Genomic DNA, 22577 nt, shown 5'->3' with positions numbered 1-22577 from the left:
GCCGAGTTCCGCTGCCCGCCCCCCCGTGCCCTCCGCTCTCCGCCGGCCGCGCCGCGGGATGCGGCCCCCGCCCCGCCGCGCCCCGCCCCGCGCCGTGAGGATGTGACGCCGCCGGGGCCGCCCCTCCGCGGGCGCGGCCCTGAAATACGGCCCCGGCCGCCGCCGCCGGGCAGCGCAGCAGCCGCGGCGCAGCGCGGACATGCCCGCCCCCGCCGCGCCCCGCCGCCTGGCCGCCGCCGCCCCCGCCGGCAAGGCCAAGCTCACCCACCCCGGCAAGGCCATCCTGGCAGGTAAGCGTGTGTCCCTCGGCCGCGGGGCTCCCCCCGGCTGAGGTCGCCCGGCCGCCGCTGCCAGCGTGGGCATCCGTGCTGGGCGGAGGCTGCGCTGACCCGCCCCGGAGGAGGCAGCGCGCTCCCCGCAGGTGCTCCATCCCTGCCGCTGGCACCCAGCCTGCCGGCATCGCCCGCTGCCCGTCCCGCTCGGGGTTCCCGCGCCCAACGAGCCCAGCAGCCCGAGTCAGGCTGAAACACCCCGCTCCCGCCGCATCCTGGTAGCCGCCAGCCCCAAGCAGGTGGCCCGCAGCGAGCTGGGGTTTCCCTTTAGCAGCAGCCGAAGAGCTCCAGCAGACACATCCCGAGCTAAGGCGTCGGCTCTCCAGGCTCCCGCCGCCCCTGGCGGGGATCGCAGCGTGACTGTGAGGCTGTTCCTGCGACCCGTGGCCTTGCTGGGGAGGTGTCGATGTGCTCAGTGCAGTGATGTAGGGTGGCACAGGGCTCGTGGCAGTCGCGTTGTTTAGCAGGGCAAACTTTCACGTTAGCAGGAGGGCACCTCCTTACGCATCTCCGATGATGTTAAGGGGGAGAGCTGAAGTGGCAGTGCTCAGGTCGTTCCTGCTCCAGCCACATCCTGTATGCTGCTTTGATACAGCTCCTCTTCCAGCGTCTTGGTCCCTCCTTTGTGTCTCAGCATCAGTCCCCGTGGATCAGGGCATGTTTTCCCATCCAATTCTGACCATTTCCACCAGATCTTAACAGGCTCCAAGCTCAGCAGTAGCTGTAGAGTTAATGCCCGTCCTTCTGCATGTGGCTGGTTTGAGCTTTGAGCTGAATGGAGTCCAAGACAGTCACAGGCTTGTTAAACTCCCTTGTAGCCGTTCGTTAGCTCCCTGGGTTCTCCTACCACTTGCAGTACAATTCCCAGAGTATGTATGAGTGTCTTCCCTTTGCAATGAGCCATCATGGCCTCGACATGATTGGCATGTTTAGAGCTTTTGTATTTTCCAGCCGATTCTCCCTCCTACGATCGTGCCTTTGTTCGTCTGTACAACTCTCTGCTTCCCTCCAAGGGCAGAGCTCCAGTCTCCTGTAGTGGGGTCCTGGGAGGAGCACGGCTCTGCCCACTCTGGCTAGGCATAGAGTGCCAAGCCCTTGCCATTCCGGCTCTGCCCGCCAGCGCTGGCCCCTGCCTCAGCGGTCAGCCTCCCCTCGCGGACTCTGGAGAAGTGCCGGAGACAGCAGCGCTGCAGGAAATGGATGCGAGCGCTGGAGTGTGCAAAGGGTGACGAGGCCTCCCAGTGTCATGTCATCTGGAGGAGTGGGTGCCATCACCTGGGCTGCCCAGCCAAAGGGCTGGGGCACAAGGAGGCGGCGGCTGTGGCCAAACAGGAGAGTGCCTTCTCCTTCAAATGAGACCGTCAGGGAGGCCAGGCTCTGCTAGAGCTCGGTGCTCCTCAGGGCTCTCAAACTTGTGCTGCCATCCCCTCAAAGTGGGTTGTTAGTTCAAGCCTCTTATCCCCTTTTATTTAGATATCTTCTTTTAAAAGGGATTTAATCCAAGTTTAGGATGGGAAAGACAAGCACTGTGCCCCCTGTTCAGCCTTCCCAGTCTTTCCCAACTCACTGCCCATGCGCAGAGTGTCAGATTGTTGCTGCCTGAGCCAGTATATCAGGAGACTTTTGTAGCCCTTTCGTCTGTAATTGAGGATCATCAGCTGTGGATGGCTTATCCGTGTACTCTGAAAGAGGCCGCAGCAGCCTTGCCCTGCTCTCCCTTGCTGGGAAAGGTGCTGCAGGTGTGCCTGGAAGCTGATCTGGTGTAAAGGAAGGAATATGGTGCTTGTGGCCTCTGCCAGATGTCAGGTTGGGCAACATAGCACAAAGCTGCACATGCCCCTGAAGGAGCCCTTCTGGGTCCGTGTGAGGCTGCAGGGGTGGAAGAAGGACTCTATTGAGATGCTAGTCTTCTCCTCCCATGCAGCAAATCAGAGTAATTAGTTAATGGGCAGAAGTCCAGCCAAGCCTCTGTGGCATCTAATTGTGTTAGAGAACCACATAGATGGGAGAAAGCTGCTGTTAACTCCCTGCGTCCCAGTCTGCTCAGCCCTCCAGCCCCTTGCTGGGCGTCTGTAATGCCATTTATGGCTGTCTTTGCTGACTTTAAGGGGTTTACTGATGCTTTTAGGGATTCTACTCTGACATCTGTTTGCCTGACGGGTGTGTGCTCCAAAGCTCAATGTTTTGTAGAGCTAGAGATGTTCAAGATGGACCATTCCTACCGTGCTGTGCTTTGTCTGCCTTGTACTGGTGGAGTTAAATAAGCAGCCATCGTCCTGCCCTGGATGCGTATCTGCTCCCAGACCCTGAGCGTAATTGAGATCCTCTGTCAGGGAGGCCCAGCTCGCTCTCGCTGCCCAGACCGGAGCAGGCTGGGGCTGGCTCTTCTGAAGAGATGCAAGTGAAGCTCTGGCTGCCAAGAGCTCTTCTCCTTCAGTTGTCACGATAGACAAGCACGAAGTTAAAAATTAATTTGCTAATGGGCTCTCGTTCGTCCAAGCAGTTGTGTGCCAGGGCAGCGCTTCACCTTGCTGTGACCACTCAGCCCGCACTGCTGCTGGTACCATGGCCGTGCGTGGCCCAAGCACACGAAGGCAGCTTGGCCATCCTGGCCAGCTGGGTGGGTGTCACCACCAGGACTTGGTCTGGGGGTGCTGCAAACAGAGCGGGCTTCCAGAGAGGGCAGAGCTGAGTGGGTGTGGGTCCCTGCTGCTGTTCGACCCCCTTTGCATGGGAAGAGCCCTCCAGGCTCTGAACTGATGGTACACAGGAGGTTCGGGGCACCTGGCACTGGGTCAGAAGTGGCGTAGCTGTAGAACTGGGAACAAAGGTTTGGCATAATGTCACTTAGCTTAAACTTGGTTAAAAGACTGGTAGACATGCAGGCTTTATGCTGAAATGGATATTGTTTGTGTCTTTCTAACCCATCTGCTGGCTCAGTTACCTGTTGTAAAGCTAGCATAAGTTTCTTGTGAACTCATGAGCTGGTTGGAGGGACAGCTCGTGTCGCTTCTGCGGGTAGTAACCTGTTAGCAGGCAGACCTGGGAGTCCAGCTGTGTCTCCAGCCTCCCTACAGCCAGCTTTCAGTTTCTGTGCCCTAGTTTCCAAACAAACCCTTTAGCCCACCAGGCTCCTGTCCCTTCTGCAGGGCTGGGTGCTGCCAGTCCACTGCGCAGCTCCCAGCATGGACGATCACCCCTGCGTTACCCTGGAGGGTTCCTTGATGGGCTTTCGGGCACCGCAGTGCTGTTAGGTCAGCTCCAGCCAGCCTGGATGGACTATTTAGAGCCCAGCGCAAACAGTCCTTGCCATTTTGCAGGCAAACCCTGCCCTTCTCCTGAGAACTTTGCTCTTGATTAGCAGTGGCCGTTTGATTAAAGGCTTTGCCTGCCCTGCCCAGAGTTAAGTACAGTCTAACTCTGTTTTTAGCCAGCTTTGAAGCCTGGGGTCTGCTCCCTCCCACGGAGAAACTCTCAGCTGCCTCGCTCTTCGCATGGTACCTCTGCTCACCCTGGGGCTGGTGCACAGTTGCTGTTCCTGCCTACACCTAATCCTGCCTGGTTGGGGAGGCAGGACGCCCAGACACTGTTCAACATGGTGCTTGATTTGGAAAGAGCTCGCAACGGTCGTGGCTGCTGCTCTGGTGTTTGCTACAAACCTTGAGTACCGCTGGGAAATAGCAGTGACTGCACCAAGGTCCCAGGAGGAGCACGGGCCGGGGGAGAGGGACTCTACAGGGAGAAGAGGAGGGCCTGCAGGGTAGGGCGTGAGGCACACGTTTAGCAGGAGCCCAGGATCACTTGAGAAACAAAGCGGTAATTAGACTTTCAGTTTCCTCTTTGTTAATCTCTTGATATGATCTTTCTTAGGAAATGCTGTACCTACAGAGTCAGGGACTGTGTGTGAAAGCTGAGGCTTGCTTCTTGCAGAGCGGGACTCTTTCCCAAAAGTCCCAAGTCCCCCTGGGCTTCCAGGGCCATTGGCCTCCTGAGAGGGTGGGAGGGAGGTTGTGCTGCTGGAAACAGCCATGGTCCGGCACGCTCCCTGGCTTTCAGATGGATGCTGGTGCTCACAGCAGAGTAGGGGATGTTCCCCTCTCGATGCTGAGCTGGAGGAGCTGGGTGGTGGGTCGGACATGGCCATGGGGGAGGATTGGTGAGTGTGGAGGGAACCAGTCTTGCTAGGTCTGCTGGCCCTTGGTGCATCAACCTGGCTGTAGTCTCACCTGGGTTTGCATCGTCTGGTTGTCATTGGTTTGGGGCTGAATGAGCACGCTGGCCTTGAGCACGTCCTCGCCTGCCTGTGAGCCCTCGTGGGCCGCAGCTGCTGCGGAAACCCAGAGCAGCCCCAAGGCTTGTGATGGGAGCAGGCTGTCAGCCCCAGGACTGGGAAACCATATCGAGGTGCCCAGCTTCTTCGGTCTGAATGAATTCTGTGTGAGCTGGGGTTAACCTTGGTCTTTGAAGTGTGAGGTTCTGAGATTTTCACATGCCTGATGCTCTGCTTGACATTCTGCAGGCGACTGTTTTCTCTGGGTTGACGTAAATGATCGGAAGGAGCCATCCGTCTCCCTGGAGGTGATGAGCACTGCGAGCTGACAGCTCAGGGATGCTGCAGTGTCTCTTGTCTCTGATGGCCTTGTGCGGTGCATGCCAACGCAGCCTCCCTGCTCCTGCCTGGCCAGGGGTCATCCTGTGCTTCTGCACTGAGCCCTCAGGTCACCTCCTGACAGCAGAGGTTCATTTTTTGCCACCTCTTCTCTCTGTCTGTGCTCCAGTGCCTGGTGCAGCAGGCCCGGTCCCCTGTGCTGGTGGCCAGGGACCAGAGCCTGTCCCCAGGGAAGCCTCAGTTCCAGCAGTGGCTCCTTTGTTCAGATACAAGGCTGTGCTGGGGAAGGTGTCCAGCAGCCCTGGGCTTCCACGTCGGCTCCCTGTTGCCTGTCTCTAGAAAGATTTTTGGACGCTTAAAAAGTAGGTGTCTGAAGGGGTGACGTGTTGGCCAGCAGCCAGCTCACAGTGGCAGAGCGGGGCCCGCAGAGCGTGCAGGGCAGCGGGGCGGGACGGGGGACCTGGCAGTCCCCACAGGTGGACTCGGCACCGAGGGCAGGTGATGCTGTGACTGCAAGCAAAGGGAACGGCTTCTGCTGTCATACTCACAGCCAGGAAATTTAAAATATAATAATGATTTATTGCGATATTGGCCCAGTGAGAAGTGAATGCAAAGAGGCAATGAATGAGCGGGTTGTGAAAGGACGGCCTGTTGAAACAGGACGGTTCCAGTAAGATTTGAGACAAATTTCTCCATCCCATCCGCAGCTTTATCTGCAGCGCTGTTTGCATGGGGCTGTTTACCCACCTGCTGGCACGGGGAATGGAGAGGTGCGTTTCATGTTTGTCGTTCTGTGTATCCCTGGTGAGGGGATCAGACTTTCACCAGCCCGGCGATAGCACACTCCCGTGACGAAAGCGGCCACGTGTGTATTTACCGATGGACATGCCAAACCCCTGTGCCCCGCGCCGGCCTTGCCCCTATCAGATGGGAGACAGTCCAAGGGCCCTGGCGCAGGGGATGGCACCCTCTGAGATGGGCTGACCTGTCACAGGACACGTGTTTGCACTTCTAACCAAAACGCGGGTGATCTTCTGGCAGCCCGGTTTGGGGGAAGCCGCCTTCCCTGATCTTGGCACCATGTAAGACCTCTCCCTGCGGAGCAGCCCCCGCGGTGGTTTTCCCCAAGGATGGAGCTGCAGCTGGGCAGCAAAGGGCTGTGTGTGGCAGGAGGAGGTGCCCAGCCAGGACTGCGGTGCTAGCCGGGCTGAAAGCCAGCTCTCTGGGAGAGCAGCGTCCCCAGCACGGCGCCTGTGTGTCCCTGAGCCCGTGTTTCACAAGATGGCCCGTGGTGGGACGGTGGGGAGAGGGTGGAGCCCGTCAAACCCGTTTAACCACTGCAGGCATGGCAGGATTTCTCCACTGCTGCCTTTGGCTGCCTTGTGTTAGTGGATGGCTCAAGAGCAGCAGCGGTGGCTGCTAAGGGGGGATCCCTCAGCTGCAGGGAGCAGGCAGAGCTCTGTGCTGCTGGTGGGCAGCACATGGGCTGCAGAGAACTGTCACGAGCTGGCACTGGGGATTTCTGCCTCCCTGGTTTGTAGCACCCTGCTGGTCTTTTGATTCTTTTTATTTTTTTTTTTATTTCCCCAGCTCTTAAAGCTATTTTGGCTAACAGGGAAGGGCACCAGGTCCCCTTGTGAGGGTGGGAACCATAAGCACAGGCATCCAGGAGGGGGGCAGGATTGCTGTCTGTGCCCACAGCGTGTGGTCCGTGTCACAAGTCTTGGCTGCTCAGCCCACCCCCTACACCTGCACCTTCCACGAGTGTGCCGAGTGCCCTCCCAACATGGGGCACAACAGGGTTCAGCTTTTGCTGGTGCTCTGGAGACGAGCTGAAAGCTGGTTTGTGCCTTCCCACCACCCTGAGCCGCACAATCTGCAGGAGGGGTGAGCTCTGGGCAGGGGTCCTGTGAGAAGTCTGCTGCTTTGCTTCCAGGCCCTTAAGAATAATTTCCTCTGGCCTGAAAGGATCCTGCCAAGTCTGAAGCTAAAAGGAGCTTTTTGTATGGAAATCAAGTGCTTGTGTATCTGCATGTGAAATTACCCTGAAAATGGAGAGGCTGAAATTGCTCTTCAGGTGCCCACATCTCATCAGAGCTGCTCAGAGACCTGCTGCTCTGTCCACGGGAGCCGGATGCTTTTGCAGGCGTAGTCTCTTGCAGGAGCGGCAGAGGGCCAGGGCCACCTCCTGCCCCTCTGTGGCTCCCAAACAGAGCAGTGGGTGCTCACTGGGGCGCTCGCCCTCGGGTTGGGGTTTGCCTGGGGTGGCAGTGCCAGCGGTTTGTGTCAGCCCCACGGGCTCTGCTTGTCTTCCCTGTTGCAGCTGCATCCTCCTGCCCAGGGCACCCACCCTGTCCTGGGCACCAGAGCTGGGATCCCTGGGACAGGCTGGCCAGAGGTGGCTGGTGGTGTCCCCAGAAGCTGCTCGCTGAGGGGGTTCGAGGTCATTAGCTGATCCTGCTTGTGCCGGTGCCATTGCGTGCTGTGTGAGCACTGCAGGGGCAGCACCCTCCCGCTCTCCCCAAAAACCCTCTTCTCCTTCCTGCCAGCTCTCCCCAGCCGTGTCCCCAAATAACTGCTGGTCCCTCCACAAGGGAGAGCTAAACTTTTTCTAGGAAAACCGTGCCAAATGTCTGACAAACAGATATTTTTCCCATCTCCCCCTTCCCCGCTGGGCCTGCGGGTTGGGATTGCTGGCAGCCGGGGCTCTCACAGGCTCACTGCAGGCAGGGCGCCATTCCCAGCACTGGGAGTGGGATCCCCTGCCAGAGGCACCTTCTCCAGGACCGGGCAGAGCGACCTTCCCTGAAGGACATCCTCCCTTCTCTGGCTCCGCTGCATCCCCCTAATAGCCGAGACCCTTGGCTCAGTGTCCGGGCTGCCCCGCTTGCTCTTTCACCTCCTGAGCGCTCGCCGTGACTGTTCCTGCTGACTCCGCTGTGTTGCAAGAGCTGAAGCTGCTGGTTAAAGTCCGGGTAAACAGGTTGCAAAGCCCTGGTGTGGGAGGGGTGGGTGGAAGGAGCTGCCGCTCTCGGGCAATGAGCTGATTTATTTGCATAGAGTAAGTTTTCCACGGGAATAAAGCGGCATGGGGGGAGGGCTCTCGACAGCAGAGCAAGAGCTCTGATGAGTCTCGCTTCCAGGCAGGGAGGGGGCTGCTGGCGGGCGGTTTGTGCCACCCTGTCTTTGTGCAGGCAGAGGAAAACAGGAAAAAATTTCCCAAAGTTATGCAGTGTGTCTGGAATCCCTGTTGAGTGCCCTTTCCAGCGGGATTAGGGGCCAGAGCAACGTGAGGGGACAGAGAGGGCACCTGGCAGCGCAGGCAGCACGTGTCCCTGAGCAGGTTGAGGGTGAAGGTTCTCTGGGTTCATCTCCTGGCACAGACCCGTGCCCCTGCACAGTGGTTCATGCGTGTGCAGCTGCCCCAGGAGTCCCAGAGCCGTGCAGCGGCAGGGCGGCCTTCGGGGCCGCAGTGAGTGGTGATGGGGGTGATCAGGGCACCGGTGTCCAGCCGTGCCCCTGCCACTCCGTGTGAGCCCTGGGGTGTCCCCTGCCGCAGCTGAGGCAGTGTGGGTGCTGCCATGTGCTAGGAGGCAGCTGCCCTCGTGGTGGCTCCGGGATGGGGACATCTTTCCCATCCATCTCCTGGTTTGCCTCGGGGAACCAGCACAGACGCCCTGTTTCTCCTTCCTTGGCTTGAGCAGCCCCGGAGGCTGCCGGTTCCCAGGAGGGGACACGCTGTCCCTTTGCTGAGGCACTTTGCAGGCTCCAGGATGCCTGTGGATGTGGCTTTGCCCGCAGGATGGCAGGCAGAGCCTCCCTGCCTCGCTGACACCAACAAACATCCTTAATCCTGGTGGCTGCCGAGGTTGCGGGAAGTGCCGTATCCCTCTGTGTGCCGTTTGGTGCAGCTGCCCCTGGACTGGCACTTGTCTCAGGTGTTTCCCTGCTGCCTGGCTCCTGGGGGTGCTAGGGCAGCGGCCGGTGCTGGGGAGCTGAGTGGGAACGTTTACAGCTCTTAAAATGTCCAGCACTCCAGGATTGCAGCATAGGAGGTGGGAGGGAAGTGGCCTCGGGGCGTTTGTGTGGCAGCGGGGCTGGTGGCACTGCGGTGTGTAGCGGCGCAGAGAGGTGCCAGCTGGTGCTGGGCTTCTCAGGGACCATTACACCAGCTGAAGGATGAAGCTCCTCATCACGCTGCTCACCGGGCACCCGCCAGCTGCTCCTGCAGGAGCTGTTTTGCTTTGCAGCAGAAATTAGAGTGCTTGGCAAACCCTGTGCAAAACCCATGGGACTGGCAGTATCTGCCACCTCTCATGGACGTGCCAAGGATGGGAGAGGGCTGAGGGGCAGCAGGAGAGCCCTAGGGACAGTATCTGTCTTCCCATGGTGCCCTGGGTGAGAGCCAGCGGCTGGTGGTGGTGGTGTGAGCTGACCTCACTGCAGCTGCCAGCGGCTTCCTCCCACACCGCTGGAGCACAGCACGCCACGGAGGCGTAAAGGCCAGTGGTGGTCACCCATCGTTGCTTCCCGGGCGGTGCCTGCCTGGGCTGGGCTGAGCAGCTCCAGCCCGTCCTGGGAACGCGGTGGGAAACAAGGAGCCTTTGTGCGCTGTGGTGGAGTGGGACTGGGCTTGTGCCACGTCCCCCGCACCCACCAGGCCAGGATGCTGCCAGGCTGGGCTGGCAGGTCCTGCCCCGGGATGGGAGACCAGCACCCAGTGCCATGGTGTCTCCATCCTGGCAGGTCCTGCAGGAGGAGGGAGTACAGGGGTACTCTGGGAGCGTGGGGCTGGGCTTTCCCATCATCTCAGGCTGTGCTGAGCCCTGGCACAGCTTCTTGGCTACGTCGGGGAGGACAAGCGGAGTGCCTGGGTGAAAAAAAAAAAACAGGAAAAGGCTGTTTTAAGGTGGATGCTGCACAGCTGCGTGAGGGAGCATGGCAAGGCTGCTTTCCTTTCCCTCCAGAAGGGCACAGCCAAGAGAAGCAGTGGTGCCCCAGGAGATGCCACCCTGCCCACAGGGACATCCCCATGCTGGTGAGCGGCTTCATTGGTGGCACTCTGCGGGAGGGAGCTGGAGGCAGCATCAGGGAGATTAAGGGTATCTTGTGTAAATTTGGAGGCCATACAGGAGAAATAAAACTATACGAGAAAATTCCGTGATCCAAGGCGCTGATTCCTGAGCTGTCACGAGGAGCAGCCATGGCCCGGCAGCCCATCCCATGGGCTGTGGTGTCCCCTATCAGCATTCCCTCCCGGGGTACTTTGGAGGGTGCTGATAAGCAGAGCTGTGCTCTGCCACGTGGCACCAGCCCTGCACTTGGCCGCAGAGCAGGATAACCCACTGCTGCGCCCAGCACCGGTGCTTCCCGTGGTAGCAGACCGTTCGCCCCTGGGACACCAGCATGTCCCCCAGGCTGTGCCGGGGCTGTGCTGGCGAGGCTGCGTGCTGGGGGTGGCTGTGGCGGGAGCCATGGTGGTGCTGAGTCACACTGAGGATGTGGCCAGGTTGGAATAGTCGGCGAAGGCGGGATGGGAGACCTGTCCCCGCCAACCTGACCCCACTATGTCCTGTGGGCTTGGACCGGAGCTGCCCTTCCCGGCCAAGGAGCCAGGAGACCCTCAGAGGCCGCTCCAGTGGGTTCCCAGCCCCAGTGGCATCCCGGGGCTCCCCAGCGTTACTCAGTGCAGCGCCCGGTCCTGGGGAGGCTGCGGCTCAGGGGCTTTGCCCCGGTGCCACCGCATGCCCTGGGCTGCAGCAGGGTTTGCCCGGAGGGGCCCGGCGCAGCCCCACACCTCCGCCTTGCTCCGGCACAAAGAGCTCCCGCTGCTCGGCGGAACCCGGCTGCACTTTGATGCACGGAAACGAGCTGCGCCGTTGTCCGCCAGCGCGGGGTGAGCCCAGCTCCGGGACCTCCGGCTGGGCCGGGGCCGGCTGCTGGTGCTCCAGGCGAGCCAAGGGGAGCCCGGCCACCAAGAGCCCATGTCGGTCTCTGCTGGGGCACCTGCACATCACTGTGCCGCAGCGGGGAAAGGCTTCAGCCGGTGTAATCAGCGCCCAGCAGCTGCTCCTGCGTGAGCCCGGGGCAGCCGGATGGGCTTGATGATAATTGCGCTTCTGTGCCGGCACAGCCCAGTCTGCACATGGGCTCCCGCTGGCGGTGCCGGACCTCGTGCGGTGCCCTTGGGCCCTGGCGGCTTTATAAATCCCGGTGCTGGCAGCTCACCTGGGGGGTGCCATTGAGGGGGAAATGCTGCTGAAGCGGCGGCCGTGGGTGTGGTGGTTTGCCCGGTTTTCCCACCCCTCTGGCCCATCCCCTCAACAGCTCTCGCCATGGCCAGGCAGTGATGCCGTGCAGGGTGCCAGGTTGGTGTGGAGCCCCGCTGCCGTGTGAAGTGCCCAGGGGTTTGGTGAGGACAGAGACACCGTGTCCTAGCCCAGACCTGGATGCCAGAGGACTCGGGCTCGACCGTCGTGGAGCCAGCAGCGACCATGCGGCACTGGACAGTGCTGTGCCTGGCCCCAGCATCCCCTCCTCTCCCCCCCAGGTGGCCTGGCTGGAGGGATCGAGATCTGCATCACATTCCCCACTGAGTATGTGAAGACACAGCTGCAGCTGGACGAGAAGGCGAACCCTCCCCGCTACAAGGGCATCGGTAAGCGTGCGCCCAGTGCCCTGCCCCAACCCACCAGCCAGATTTAGAGGCTCCCAGGAGCCTGACTGGAGCTGGCGGGGAGTGGGCTTTGGTGGGGCGGGTGGTGGGAACAGCATGGTGGCCCTTGGCGTGGCGGGTGACGGTGGCACCGCTGTGCTCTGCCGCAGGGGACTGCGTGAAGCAGACTGTCCGCGACCATGGCGTGCGGGGGCTGTACCGGGGGCTCAGCTCGCTGGTGTACGGCTCCATCCCCAAGGCTGCCGTCAGGTAGGTGTCCCTCAGGGCACAAGGGGAGCGGCAGGGACCCCGAGTGGCAGCAAACGGGTGGTGGGTTTGGCCTCAACGTCCCCAGCGGCTTTGCTGAAGCTGTGTGCTTTCCTGCACTGGGAGAGTTCTCTCGCAGAGTGTGCGGTTGGTCCTGGGGACAGACCCAGGCCAGGCACCGGGGGTTTGGCACAGCGGCTCTTCCACAGGTTTGGCATGTTCGAGTTCCTCAGCAACCAGATGAGAGACGAGCAAGGGCGGCTGGACAGCACGCGGGGCCTCGTCTGCGGGCTGGGCGCCGGGGTGGCCGAGGCCGTGGTGGTGGTCTGCCCCATGGAGACCGTAAAGGTGCGTGGTAGGCAGCTACCAGCGTCCCCCGCCCTGGCACCCCTCTCTGGGCCAGGTCAGGAAGGAGCAGGATGCCTGGCTTTTGGGGGGCAGGTCAGGTCTCTGGGGAGCCAAGGACCACATGGGTTTGCTTGGGCTGGTTTTGTAGGGGAGGAGCTGATGTTGGAAAGCCCCACGGAGAGGTCAGGCTCTGTGGCCATGACCCCTTCCCCATTCGAGGGATGAGTCCCCATCTGGGAGCCATCCCATCACCCGTTTTCTGCTGTAAAAGCCACCCAGTCGCTTGCAGAGGCAGTTTCTCATGTTTTCCTCTACAAAACACGCCACTGGCCATGGGCGTAGGCATCCCCTGTGTCCTTGCCCATGGCCTGCCTGGCCATGTGGGTGGGCTCCGGTCTCAGGACCGTCCCCAGAGCAGGGCAGGAGGTGGCCGGAAGCCCTTCAGGGCCATTGGGTCCCCCTCATCTCGGCCAGGACGAGCGTGTCGTCTCCCCACAGGTGAAGTTTATCCATGACCAGTGCTCCCCCAAGCCCAAATACCGCGGCTTCTTCCATGGCGTCCGGGAGATTGTTCGGGAACAGGGTGAGTCCCAGGAAAGTGATGTCCTGTCTCTCTCCGGTACCCCCGTGCAGGGGGATCGGGCAGGAGGTGGGGGACAGGTGCAGCCTGGGACCGGCTGCCTGGGGAGTTTTTTCTCTCTGCGTGAGGGGAGGCTGGTGCACCCCTCCAACACCCGCTCCTGCTGCAGGACTAAAGGGGACCTACCAGGGCTTAACCGCGACTGTCCTCAAGCAAGGCTCCAACCAGGCCATCCGCTTCTTTGTCATGACCTCCCTCAAGAACTGGTACAAAGGTACAGTGCTGCTGTCCCCCCAGGGCACCCTGGCTGCTCTGCTGGTTCCCAAAGCCCGTCCTTAGCAGCCAGGCTTGGGCTTTCCACCAGCACACCCTCCGCTTCCCACGGCTCATCCTTTTGTGAGGAGGATGAAGGCCAGGGTAGGGATGGTTCAGCTTGTGGGTGTGAAGGGTTCCAGTGCTGGAGCATCACCTCCACTCCCACCCTGAGCTCCCAGGAGCTGTGTGGGCTCTGTGGGACTGGTGCCACTGGACAGTCCCATCCAAACACACCAGGCCCCGCACTCAGCATGGCACCAGCCCTGGCTGTGAGCCACTAGACCTGGGACCTTCCCTGTGGGCTGCCTTGGGGATGCCGGGCTTCATGTCCCCCCCCACTCTACCTTCAACCTCTCCTCCTTCTCAGGGGACAATCCCAACAAGGTCATCAACCCCTTCGTCACGGGGGTGTTTGGAGCCCTCGCCGGAGCTGCAAGCGTCTTTGGCAACACCCCCTTGGACGTGGTGAAGACCAGGATGCAGGTATGGCACTGGGGCACAGTGTGGGACCGCTCTGCCTGCGGAGGGCTAGGGTCACCTGCTGTTGGGGAACCATTTCATGCAGCCCCTGGGGCAGGCGTCTGATGCCAGACGAGGTTTGGGAGATGCCTGGGGACGCTGTCCCCTTGCAGCTGGGCAGTGGGAGTGCTGGCAAACGTCTGCACGGAGGTGGGGACATCTCTGCCTGATTCTATGGACTGCAGCAGCAAAGGGGGATCGGTTCCTCCTGACGCCCCCCTAGCTCTCCCCCTCGCCCCCAAAATCCCCTTGGCTGCACCCTTGGCAGCGGCCTCTGATGCTGCTTTTCCCGTCCCGCAGGGGCTGGAAGCGCACAAGTACAAGAGCACCTGGGACTGCGCCTACCAGATCATGAAATACGAGGGGCCCCTGGCGTAAGCCCTGCGGCGGGGTCGGGCGAGGGGTGGCAGTGGGATCAGCCCCATGGGGGCCATGGGGGAGGCGGCCTGGGGTGGCGCAGGGGGGTGTGAGCAGGGAGGGGGCTGGAGGGTACCTGGCCCCACGGACCCCCTCTGTCCCCGGCAGGTTTTACAAGGGCACGGTGCCTCGCCTGGGCCGCGTCTGCCTCGATGTGGCCATCGTCTTTGTCATCTACGACGAGGTGGTCAAGTTCCTGAACAAGGTGTGGAAAACAGACTGAGGGGGGGGGTGGGCCAGGGCGGCCCCCACCTCCCTCGCCCTGCGGGGCTGCAGCTGGAGAGCCGTGACCAAGCCCGCAGCTGCCCGCTGGCACTGCTCAGGGCCGAGGTTGCCCCCCACACACACACCCTCCCCCCAAACCCGGTCACATTTATGTTTAGGAACAGGCTCTGGAGCAGGTGAAATTCTTAGTTGTGTGTTAAAAGGAGCGGGGAGGGAGCAGCACCCCAGCATCCACACCCCTGGCGTCCCGCTCACACCCGCCCTGATCCCCTGGTGACACTTCCCCCTGGTCCCGCAACACTTGCGAGGTTTAGCCAGGGTGAGGTGTCCCCTGGGATGGTGGCCCTGCACCCCTCGGGGACCCGGGCAGCCAGGAGCTGCCGCCTGCCTGGGGACCAGCCCTTTTTGGCGGTGCTGCGTCCCCTGGGAGCCGTGCAGGTGCAATGGCCGAGCCTGGCACCACAGCTCGCGGAGGCTCTTGGGCCGATGCTGCTGGCTGGGAGTGATGTGCCAGCTTTTTCAGCAGCTCGAGGGGGTCCACCAGCCCTGCACCCCCCAGGATGGGAGGACAGTGACCTACCGGCGCAGCCCCAGGCTCCCTCCCTCCTCCCTGCCAGCACCAAGACCACTCAGGGTGGAGCATCCCAGCCCTGGGGTGCAGCATCGTGTCCCCTGTGTCCTGCTCCGCCCCGGGCAGCCGAGCAGGTGCTGCCCAAATTTGCACACACAGCCAGGCCTTTAGTTCCCCTCACTGCGGGGCCGGGATTGGGGCGAGCCGGGTTCCCCCATCACTTGCCGTTTACATGGAGACGCGTGTGCGAGCCGGGGCGGAGGCACAGCCCCGTGCCGCAGACTTGGCCCCTCGGCCGGGGGTGCAAACCCCTTCTTCTGCCACATTCCCCCCACCTGCCCTCCCGCCACCTCACCGCGGCCCCGTAGGTAATCCCGTAGCTTTCGGAGCTTCATGCTGACCCACTAACACTCGTGGCCGTGGGGCCAGAGCCCTGTCCTGTGCTGGGCTCAGTCCCACCGAATTTGTGCCAAACTTCTCGCGAAGGAGCCAGGGAGGTGCGGGGTCCAAGTCTCGCCCCGTCCCTCCTCCCTCCTGTCGCAGTGATGAACGCAGCCTTAACACGAGAGCGTGAAGGAGGAGGAAAGCCCGGGTGCGGTTTACCTGTGGCTTTCTGCTCTGAAGCCAGTGAGGGCTGGGTTGTTTTTTGTTTTGTGTTGTTTTGTTTTTTATTCTGTTTTACATTTGCAATTTGAATAAAATCAAACTGGCTTTAGCGGCTGCGTTGGCATCTGGGCTGTGCTGAGTGGGCGGCGAGCAGCTCCTGCAGTGCGGGTGGGGATCGGGGATGGGATCCCCCATCGCATCCCAGTCCCGCTGCCCTCTGAGGCTGAACCAGCACTCCTGGGGGAGCGTTGGCATCAACCCAGCAGTGCCCATTCACAGCTGCTTCTGGCAGACGCGCAGTTACGTTGTCCCATGCACAAGGCTTTATTAACCATCCTGGTTAATTTTATCAACTCCTCACCCTGGCCGTGGAGCCAGGACAGAGAGGGGCGGTGGAGCAGAAGGGAACGGGCTTTGTCCCCCCGCCCAGCCCAGGGGCGGTGTGGCTCGGGCTCCCAGGATCGCCGCTGGCCCAGCCCTCGCTGCTCGAACAGCGTTTGCCGGTGTGGGGGAAAGCTGTTGCTCGAGGGGAAGCCATCTCTTGGGGGGACGCTGTCCCTCGGGGGTTGCAGGGTCCTGGTAGCATGCACGGCTTGCTGCTCTGCGGGAGTTGGCTGCTGGCCACCAGCTACCTGGCAGGTGCCGTGGGCAGCTGCTGGCACCGGTGCTGCCCAGGTAGGAACAACGCCTGCTGGGCCCTGGGCACCCACCGGGCTCGCTGCTACTGCGACTCGTACTGCGAGAGGACGGGCGACTGCTGTGAGGACTACCATGACGCGTGCCGCCATGCTGGTGAGTGCTCGGTGGCAGGTTTTTGCCGTCACCTGTTAGCCCCAAACTTTGAGCAGTAATGGGATGTGTCTGGGGACGCCCCTTGGGCTGGATGTGGAGCAATATCCCGATTTTCCCGGAACATCCATCTGCTCCGTGTGCAGTGAGAGCCCACAGGGGTGGCCTCTGGTCTGTCCCCGAGAACGGTGGGACAACAGCGGCACTGTCGGTGCGGGACCCGGGTGAGGGGAGCCCCGGCGGTGCCTCGTGCGGTGACACGGGAACCGGGGCTGGGGGCTGCGCCGGGGGTGACAAACCGGGAGCGTGGGGCTTGGGGGGGTGCAGCGCCAGCCCGCCCCGGGGACCTAAACCCCGGCGGGCGCCAGCCGCGGCTCCCGGACAATGGCAGCGATCAGCGCTCCCTAATCCCGGGGGATTAGCGGGGTCCCAGCTCAGCGCGATGCAGCGGCGGAGCGGGGGGGACAAAGCCGTGCAGGGCGGCGCGCTGGCGGGGCAGGCCCTGCCCGGGGGGCGCCCGCCCGCCCCCGCCGCTCCCCGCCGCTGAAGCTCCTCTCCCTCGGCCCCGTCCCGCCCGCTGCCCGGGCCCGCCGGCAGCGCTGGGCTGCGCGGTGGGGCCGTGGGGGCGGTGGAGCGAGTGCAGCTCCCCGTGCGGGGCCGGCAGCGAGGCCCGCAGCCGCCAGGTCACCGTCCCGCCGCGGCACGGAGGGGAGCCCTGTCCTGACCTCAAGCAGCGCCGGGGCTGCCTGGGGGAGCACCCGACCTGCGGGACCGCCAAAGGTAAGGGGAGCGGGGGCGGGGGGGTGTGTGTGTGCCCACCTCCTTCGTGTGCGAGGCCCGGGGTGTCTCTAACCGTGTCCCCCACCCCGGCGGCTCGGCCGCCAGAAGTGGCCAAGATACTGCCCGACTCCTTCCGCCGCGACTTCAGGGATCCCTGGAGGAGAGCGCGGCTGCTGCTGCCGGAGGAGCCGGCCAGGTAGGTGTGGGGCTGGGGCCTCTCTGCAGCCCCCCTCCCCAAAGCTGTGGCCCCTCTGCATCCCGCTTTGCAGCCGTGGCCCCTTTGCCACCCTCAGACCCAAGGCCTCTTTGCAGCCCCCCAGCTATTACTCTTCTCCCCACCCACGAACCATGGCCCCCTCGCACCCCCATACAAAACCAAGGCCCCTTTGCACCCCTTCCTACACCCACGGCCTGTTTGCACCCCTCCAGAGCCGATACCCTTCGCCCCCAGCCCAGCTCTATGGCCACTCTACACCCCCTTAGAGCCATTACCCTTCCCATCCCTCAAAGCATGATCCCTTTGCACCCCTCTAAAGTTATGGCCCTTTTGCCCTCACTCCTCTTGTCCTCAAGAGCCATTATCCTTCTCCCTCTACCCTCCCAAGAGCCATTATCCTTCTCCCTCCCCCCTCCAAGCCATGGACCCTTTGGACCCCCTCAAACCCATGACCCCTTTGCACCCCCATACAAAGCCATTGCCTCTTTGCACCCTCCTCCTAGGGCTGTGGCCTCTTTTGTACCCCCAGAGCCATTACCCTTCCACCTGCCCCCCACTCCAAAACGATGTCCCCTTTGCCCCTCCCTAAACCCATGGACCCTCTGCAACACCCTCAACCACAGCCCCTTTATACCCCCAAACCTAAGTCCCCTTTATACCCCCCCATCCATCAAGAAAACATCACAACCTCTGCCCTACCCTCCAACCCCCATTTTCCTCCTATTTTCCCCCTTTTTCTCCCAATTTTCCCATTTTTCCTTCTTTTTTCCTCCTTTTCCTCCCCAGCTCCCTCCTCCCCAGCTACTGCGGCTATTTCCGCCTGACACAGGTAGGGCCCCCATGCCGGGGGCAGGCCTGGAGCCGCGGGCTGCACCGGGACAAGCGGGTGTGCGTTGAGTGCCGGGGGGACACATCCCACCACCGTCCCCATTGCACTGGACACGGGCTGCAAGGAGTCAGGTAGGTGGTAATTTTGAGGGAGGACACCCCCCCCATGGAGGAGCATCTCACTGTGCCCCTAGGGCATCTTCCTTTTATCATCTTAAATAATACAAACTAATATTCTAGTATAATATGCCATAATATAATAGGATAATATCATATGCCATTATATTATTGGATGATATTATCATATGCCATAATATTATGTGATAATATTATCATATGCCATAATCTAATAGGATAATGTTATCATATATCATAATGTTACAGGATAATGTTATCATATGCCGTAATATGATAAATCAGTATCACTAATATATGAAATAAAAATAAGTATATTGGAATAGAATCGAATATTTCAGTTGGAAGGGACCTACAATGATCATCTAGTCCAACTTCCTATATGCATTATAATATATATATTTTATATATATAACCATCTCTAATTTTTTTAATTTATATTTAATTATTCATGGCACACCCCAGCTCTCACCGGCTTTCCCTTCCAGGACGTTTTGGGTGGCTGCCTCCGTGGCGGGGTGCCAGGGCTCGTGGGTGCAAGAGGGGCTGCAGGAGGGTTGTGTCTGCCCTTCGCCAGCTCTCATCTTCGTGTAGTGTCCCCCTGGGAAGGTGAGCTGAGCCTCCCCCTGCCCCTGCTCCTTGCTGGGGAGGCAGGGAATGAAATAATAATGTAGTGTCTTTTTGAATGCCACCCTTCTGCAGGCTCGCTGCTCGCCCTTGGAGCCGATTCCGTCTTTTCCATTAAGTATTTTGTTGAAGAATGGGAAGAAAACCCTGCTTATAAAGATTAAAAATAAGAGAATTGCTAAAGTACAACGATTAAAGTTGGAAGAAAATCATGCTGAGGTTAAATCTGTGTGAGAAGATGATGCGGCGGTGACTTGGGAGGACGGCGTGATGATGTCGTGCTCAGCCATGACATCACACCGTGCAATGAGCTGCCATTGGTGAGCAACGTGAGGATGGAGACAGCGTCCTTCCTCTGCCCGCCTGCAGTGGACTGTTGGGTGAGCCGTGAAGGGCGGCTCGGCCGCGTGCTGTGGTTTGCAGAGAGAAATTAAACATCGGTGCCAAAGTCTGCACGTGGGCGATGATGCTGGTGGGTGTCCAGGTCGAGCTGCAGGGTGCGGCAGCCCCCATGGGAGGGAGCAAGGCCCGGGCTGGGCGATGCTGGGCTGTGCTGGTGCCCTTCCCCACTCCTCACCCCACATGATGTAACCCTCACTGGTAGGGTTCCCGGTGTCCTGGTTTTAACCCAGCAGGCAGTCAAAAACCCGGCAGCTGCTCGCTCACCCTCCCCTGCCCCAGGGGATGGGGAAGAGAATCGGAGGGGTGAAGGTAAGGAGACTCATGGGTGGAGATCAGAACAATTTAATAATTGAACAATATAATATTATAATAATAATTATGATAATAATAAATACACAAACAAGTGATGCACCATGCAGTTGCTCACCACCTGCTGACCAATGCCCAGCCCGTCTCTGGCTAGTGATCCCCGAGCAGAACAATCCCAAAACCGCAGTCCCGGAAGAAGGAGAGCAAGCTTCCTTGCCAGCCCTCACCTATATACTGAGCATGACTTGCATGATATGGAATATTTCTGTTGCATGAGATGGAATACACCATTGGCTGATTTGAGTCTGTTGCTCTGGCCATACCACCTTGCAGTTTCTTATCCACCTTTCCACTGGTGAAGCATGGGAACTGGAAAAGTCTTTGATTTCTTAGCAACAACTATAAACATCAGTATGTTATCAACATTCTTCTCATACCAACTCCCATCCTAAATCCAAACCACAGCACTATTCTAGCTAGTAAGAAGAAAATTAACTTTATCCCAGCCAGAACCAGGACAGTATCCACCCCTTATTCCATACCATTCACGGTATGCTCAGGTCTCACACTTTCCAGTACATTCCAATTAATCACCACCACTTTTCCTCTCTTCTGATCTATGCACGCAGATAACATTCCCTTAGTCTATGGGCCATCACTCCAAAATATCTGTTGAGCTCATTTAGTCCATAACTTTGGGCTCCATCTGCCAGGACAGTCTTTTCAAGGCAGGACAGATGATGGGGAGGTTGCTCAGTCATTGGGGTGATTGATGTTCATCATGGAGTGGCACGGAGGTGCAATGCAGTGGCCAGGTGACGTTGGACGCCGCAGGAGGATGGTGTGTGGTCTCTCACATGCTGCTGCTGGAGCTCGTAGCTGGTGTATCTGGCACAGTCCACGCTCACGGTCTGCGGGCTGAAGATGTCGATCTTGAGGAAGATGCTGGGCACCAGTTGTTGAAACCAGTCCTGGCTCCATCAAAATTCGTTCTTCATTAACCTGGGTGATTCTTAATATAATGCCATTAGTATAATGTACAGCAGCCACAGCAAAGACGACATGCAGTGGCAGGGTTATTTAGCAATGACATCATACAATTCAATTCATTGGCTATTTTCACCCCAAATCAAATCCCCTTGAGGTACATATCATACTTCCCCATCCTCCTGCGTCACCCACCAAGTGCACCCAGGTCCTTGAGCAAAAGCAATCGCACAAGTGGGCTTACCTTTACCCAAGGCAGGAATAACCTGGACTGTCCTCCCCAGCATATTCCTAATGGGCACTACAAGGACTTGCCCAGCTACTGCATCCTGGGGTCGGGGGTTAGAGCCCCGCTTTCGGTGCCAAAAAGGACCTGACCCAACCTGTCCTGGTTTTAACCTTGCAGGCAGCCAAACACCTGGCAGATGCTTGCTCATCCTCCCCTGCCCCAGGGGATGGGGGAGAGAATCGGAGGAGTGAAGGTAAGGATACTCATGGGTGGAGATCAGAACAATTTAATAATAATAATAATAATAATAATAAACCAATGAGTGATAAACCATGCAGTTGCTCACCACCTGCTGACCAATGCCCAGCCTGTCTCAGGCTAGCAATCCCCGAGCAGAGCAATCCCAAAACTGCAGTCCCGGAAGAGGGAGAGCAAGCTTCCTGGCCAGCCCTCACCTATATACTGAGCATGACTTGCATGATATGGAATATTTCCGTTGCATGAGATGGAATACGCCATTGGCCAATTTGGGTCCATCGCTCTGGCCATACCACCTCCCAGTTTCTTATCCACCTTTCCACTGGTGAAGCATGGGAAGTGGAAAAGTCCTTGATTTCTTAGCAACAACTATAAACATCAGTATGTTATCAACATTCTTCTCATACCAACTCCCATCCTAAATCAAAAACACAGCGCTATTCTAGCTAGTAAGAAGAAAATTAACTCTATCCCAGCTGAAACCAGGACATGTGGGTGGCAGCCAAGGTCAGCCATGCCCACACCATGAGCACCCCAAGGCTCCTGCGGTGGGACCACACCCCATGCCAGGGCTGGCTCTCCCTGGGCTGGCCAAGAGCACGCAGGCAGGCAGCAGGCAGGAGGGAGCCCAAGGTGGGCACAGTCCTGGGTCTGGAGGTGGGAGACAGAGGGCAGCTCACGGCACAGCCATCCCCGCCTCATCCCATGGGACCCCGGCTGCCAGAGGGCAGCCAGTGCCCATCCCCAGGAGGAATGGGCTATCCCTGTCCCCACAGTGGAGATCATGTCCCTGGGCTGCCCCAGTGCCTGCAGAGCACTGTCAGGTGCCCAGCTCCCTGCGGAGTTTGACGATTTCCAGGAGAAGCTTCTCCTTCTCCAGCAGGATCTTCTCCTTCTGCAGTTGCAGAGTCTCCTTCTGCAGCTCCAGGATCTCTGTCTGCATCCGGCTCTGCTTCTCCCACTCCTCCCTGGCTGTTCTGACACAGCCCCACGGGCTGGGCTGGGGCCCCTCTGGTGCCGACCGGTGGCCTGAGTGGAGCAGAGAAACCCATTAGAGCCGGAGATGGGATACAGAGCCACAGGGAATTGCCTGCTCCTGCCCTTTCTCTCCCACTAATGCCCCTGCCAAAGCTCCACAGGAAGCCGGGCTGCTGGGATGTGGCAGCGATGCTGAAAGCAGACCCCAGGACCATTCCCTACCAGCTGTACTGCAGCCTCCCAAAAGTTTAACCCTGCAGGATTCGGCCTTTGCCTCGAGCCACCTCCATGTGCTGCAGCGGCTGGCGGGAGCGGGACAGGGTATGGCTGTGCCGGTGTGGGAGCTGGGACCAGCAGGGAGAGCAAGCAGGCCCTTTTCATGGAAAAGTGTGGGGTCTGGACAGCTTATCCATGACAAAGGAGAAGCCGCTGCCCAAGGAGGGCTCCTGCAGCTCTGCAACATGCCCAGCATGGGGAAGGCTGGGACCTGCAGGGAGGGTCCAGCTCAGTGGGTGCTGGGGAGGTGGGCAGAGTCCAGCAGCAATGCGGGCACCTCACCGTTCTCCTCCGGGGCTGGGGGGCCAGGGCTGCCCA

General features: G+C 59.7%; 2 protein-coding genes across 3 annotated transcripts; both read left to right on the top strand.

Annotated features, from left to right (window-relative positions):
- The first annotated feature begins 199 nt into the window (after positions 1–199).
- Positions 200–14774, top strand: SLC25A1 (solute carrier family 25 member 1). Of its 2 annotated transcripts, XM_086623507.1 has the most exons (9): positions 200–290; positions 11492–11599; positions 11767–11866; positions 12073–12211; positions 12710–12794; positions 12961–13065; positions 13474–13589; positions 13926–13999; positions 14151–14774. In XM_086623507.1, the coding sequence occupies exons 1-9, from the start codon at positions 200–202 to the stop codon at positions 14263–14265; spliced, it is 933 nt and encodes a 310-aa protein (XP_086479633.1). In that variant the 3' UTR covers positions 14266–14774. The 2 variants fall into 2 exon arrangements, with proteins under 2 accessions (XP_086479633.1, XP_086479634.1); XM_086623508.1 differs by lacking the exons at positions 200–290; positions 11767–11866 and having other exon boundaries at positions 11572–11599.
- A 1214-nt stretch (positions 14775–15988) lies between these two features.
- On the top strand, positions 15989–19271 carry LOC147527420 (somatomedin-B and thrombospondin type-1 domain-containing protein-like). The gene is made up of 6 exons (XM_086623506.1): positions 15989–16236; positions 16831–17013; positions 17119–17209; positions 18017–18190; positions 18682–18802; positions 18896–19271. The coding sequence occupies exons 1-5, from the start codon at positions 16029–16031 to the stop codon at positions 18785–18787; spliced, it is 762 nt and encodes a 253-aa protein (XP_086479632.1). The 5' UTR covers positions 15989–16028; the 3' UTR covers positions 18788–18802; positions 18896–19271.
- Positions 19272–22577: the final 3306 nt, after the last annotated feature.

The sequence above is a fragment of the Tauraco erythrolophus genome, chromosome 19, assembly GCF_009769465.1.
Source record: "Tauraco erythrolophus isolate bTauEry1 chromosome 19, bTauEry1.pri, whole genome shotgun sequence".
Lineage (NCBI taxonomy): Eukaryota > Metazoa > Chordata > Aves > Musophagiformes > Musophagidae > Tauraco > Tauraco erythrolophus.
Note: the sequence above shows the minus strand (reverse complement) of the source record. Positions and strands in the feature narration are given on the sequence as shown.

Bases quoted from the DNA above. Each gene is read 5' to 3' on its own strand.
- SLC25A1 (XM_086623507.1), top strand. From the start codon at position 200: ATGCCCGCCCCCGCCGCGCCCCGCCGCCTGGCCGCCGCCGCCCCCGCC. The intron at 11,600-11,766 runs GTAAGCGTGCGC...GCTCTGCCGCAG, and splicing joins TCCCCGCTACAAGGGCATCG to GGGACTGCGTGAAGCAGACT. The intron at 12,795-12,960 runs GTGAGTCCCAGG...CTCCTGCTGCAG, and splicing joins GGAGATTGTTCGGGAACAGG to GACTAAAGGGGACCTACCAG.
- LOC147527420 (XM_086623506.1), top strand. From the start codon at position 16,029: ATGCACGGCTTGCTGCTCTGCGGGAGTTGGCTGCTGGCCACCAGCTAC. The intron at 16,237-16,830 runs GTGAGTGCTCGG...GCCCGCCGGCAG, and splicing joins TGACGCGTGCCGCCATGCTG to CGCTGGGCTGCGCGGTGGGG. The intron at 17,014-17,118 runs GTAAGGGGAGCG...CTCGGCCGCCAG, and splicing joins GACCTGCGGGACCGCCAAAG to AAGTGGCCAAGATACTGCCC.